We start from the raw sequence: 1,513 nt of genomic DNA on the forward strand, positions 1-1,513 counted from the left end.
TCTCGAACCCGTGGGCTCAGGCAATCCACTCACCTCGGCCTCCCAAAGTGCTGGGATTACAGGCTGAGCCACCGAGCCCGGCCTATTTTATTTTTATTTATTTATTTTTAGAGACATGGTCTCCTTCTGTAGCCCAGGCTGGAGTGTAGTGGTGCCATCATATCTCACTGCAACGTCTAACTCTTAGGCTCAAGGACCCTCCTGCCTCAGCCTCCCGGGCAGCTGGGACTATAGGCATGCACCACCACGCCTGGCTAATTTTTTGTTTGGTAGAGATGGGGTCTTGCTATGTTGCCCAGGTCGGACTTGAACACCTGGCCTCAAGCGATCCTCCCGTTTCAGCTTCTCAAAGTGCCAGGATTACAGGTGTGAGCCACTGTTCCCTACCTATTATTGAACCTCTCTCTTGGCCCATCAAGGGTTCTTTCCCCTGTTTTCACCCTGCCCCAGATTATGTCCACTAGAGAACCCTGAGAGTACCCTCCCCAGCCCCTAGCTCCCAGACAAAAGCTCACATGGTTGCGGAAGGAGTGGGCTCGGATGGGATCCTCAGCGGCCAGGGACACGCTGCTGAGGATGATGAATACCAGGATAAGATTGGTGAAGACATGATGGTGGATGAGGGTGTGGCAGGCCTTCCTCAGCCTGGAGAGAGGGCGTGGGCAGTGGTCAGAACCCAGGACCGCAGGGTTGATCAGGAGAGTCCAAGGGATTCAACTCTGGCTCTGTTGCAAGAGGCTGTGCCCCTACCCATGCCTTGGCCCTCCATCTGCCCCTGCTACTCCTGCCCCACTCCCTTCACCAGTCCCAGCGCTCACGGGTTGGTTTGGCTGAGGCAGAAGAAGGCGCTGCCCTCAGGGATGGGTACCACCTTCTCCTTGGGTACAACTTCCTGGAGGAGTTCCACACGCCCTGCACCCTCTTCCTCCTCTTCTTCTTCTTCCTCTTCCTCCTCCTCCTCCATGCCTGGGCCAGAAAAAGAGCAAAAGCGAAAGTTAATCGAGAAAATTGATGTAAAGCACTTAGAACTTCCCATTTCCCTGCTACAGTGCCAGCTTCTCTGGGAAGATATTTAGTCTGTTTGTTCACTGCTGTGTCCTCAGCACTTAGAATAGTGCCTGGGACAGAGTAGGAGCTCAGTAAATGTGTGATGAATGAATGTTGTTTATACAAACTATTTTATAAGGAAGGTTCTAGGGCAGGCATGGTGGCTCATACCTGTAATCCCAGCACTTTGGGAGGCAGAGGCGAGAGGATTGCCTGAACTCAGGGGTTCGAGACCAGCCTGGGCAACTTGGCGAGACCTCATCTCTACAATCAATCAAAAATAGCTGGGCCGGTGGCTCAGCCTGCAATCCTGCGCCTTTGAGAGGCTGAGGTGAGTGGATTGCCTGAGCCCGCGGGTTTGAGACCCGCCTGGGCAACTTGGCGAGACCTCATCTCTACAATAAATCAAAAAATCAGCCGGGCGTGTAGTGCGCACCTGTAATTCCAGCTACTCGGAAGGCTGAGG

General features: G+C 53.6%; 1 protein-coding gene across 2 annotated transcripts in view; it reads right to left on the reverse strand.

Moving 5' to 3' along the window:
* Positions 1 to 1,513, reverse strand: part of CACNA1F (calcium voltage-gated channel subunit alpha1 F) — a 27,267-nt gene that overhangs the window by 14,648 nt on the left and 11,106 nt on the right. For both annotated transcript variants that reach the window (XM_008074651.1, XM_008074649.1), the window contains exons 20-21: positions 819 to 966; positions 516 to 645 (exon numbers count right to left, since the gene is read on the reverse strand). In XM_008074651.1, the coding sequence (XP_008072842.1) occupies positions 516 to 645; positions 819 to 966 (278 nt within the window). The remainder of the gene's footprint in view (positions 1 to 515; positions 646 to 818; positions 967 to 1,513) is intronic.

The sequence above is a fragment of the Carlito syrichta genome, unplaced genomic scaffold, assembly GCF_000164805.1.
Source record: "Carlito syrichta isolate Samal-C Ts95f unplaced genomic scaffold, Tarsius_syrichta-2.0.1 Scaffold316816, whole genome shotgun sequence".
NCBI lineage: Eukaryota > Metazoa > Chordata > Mammalia > Primates > Tarsiidae > Carlito > Carlito syrichta.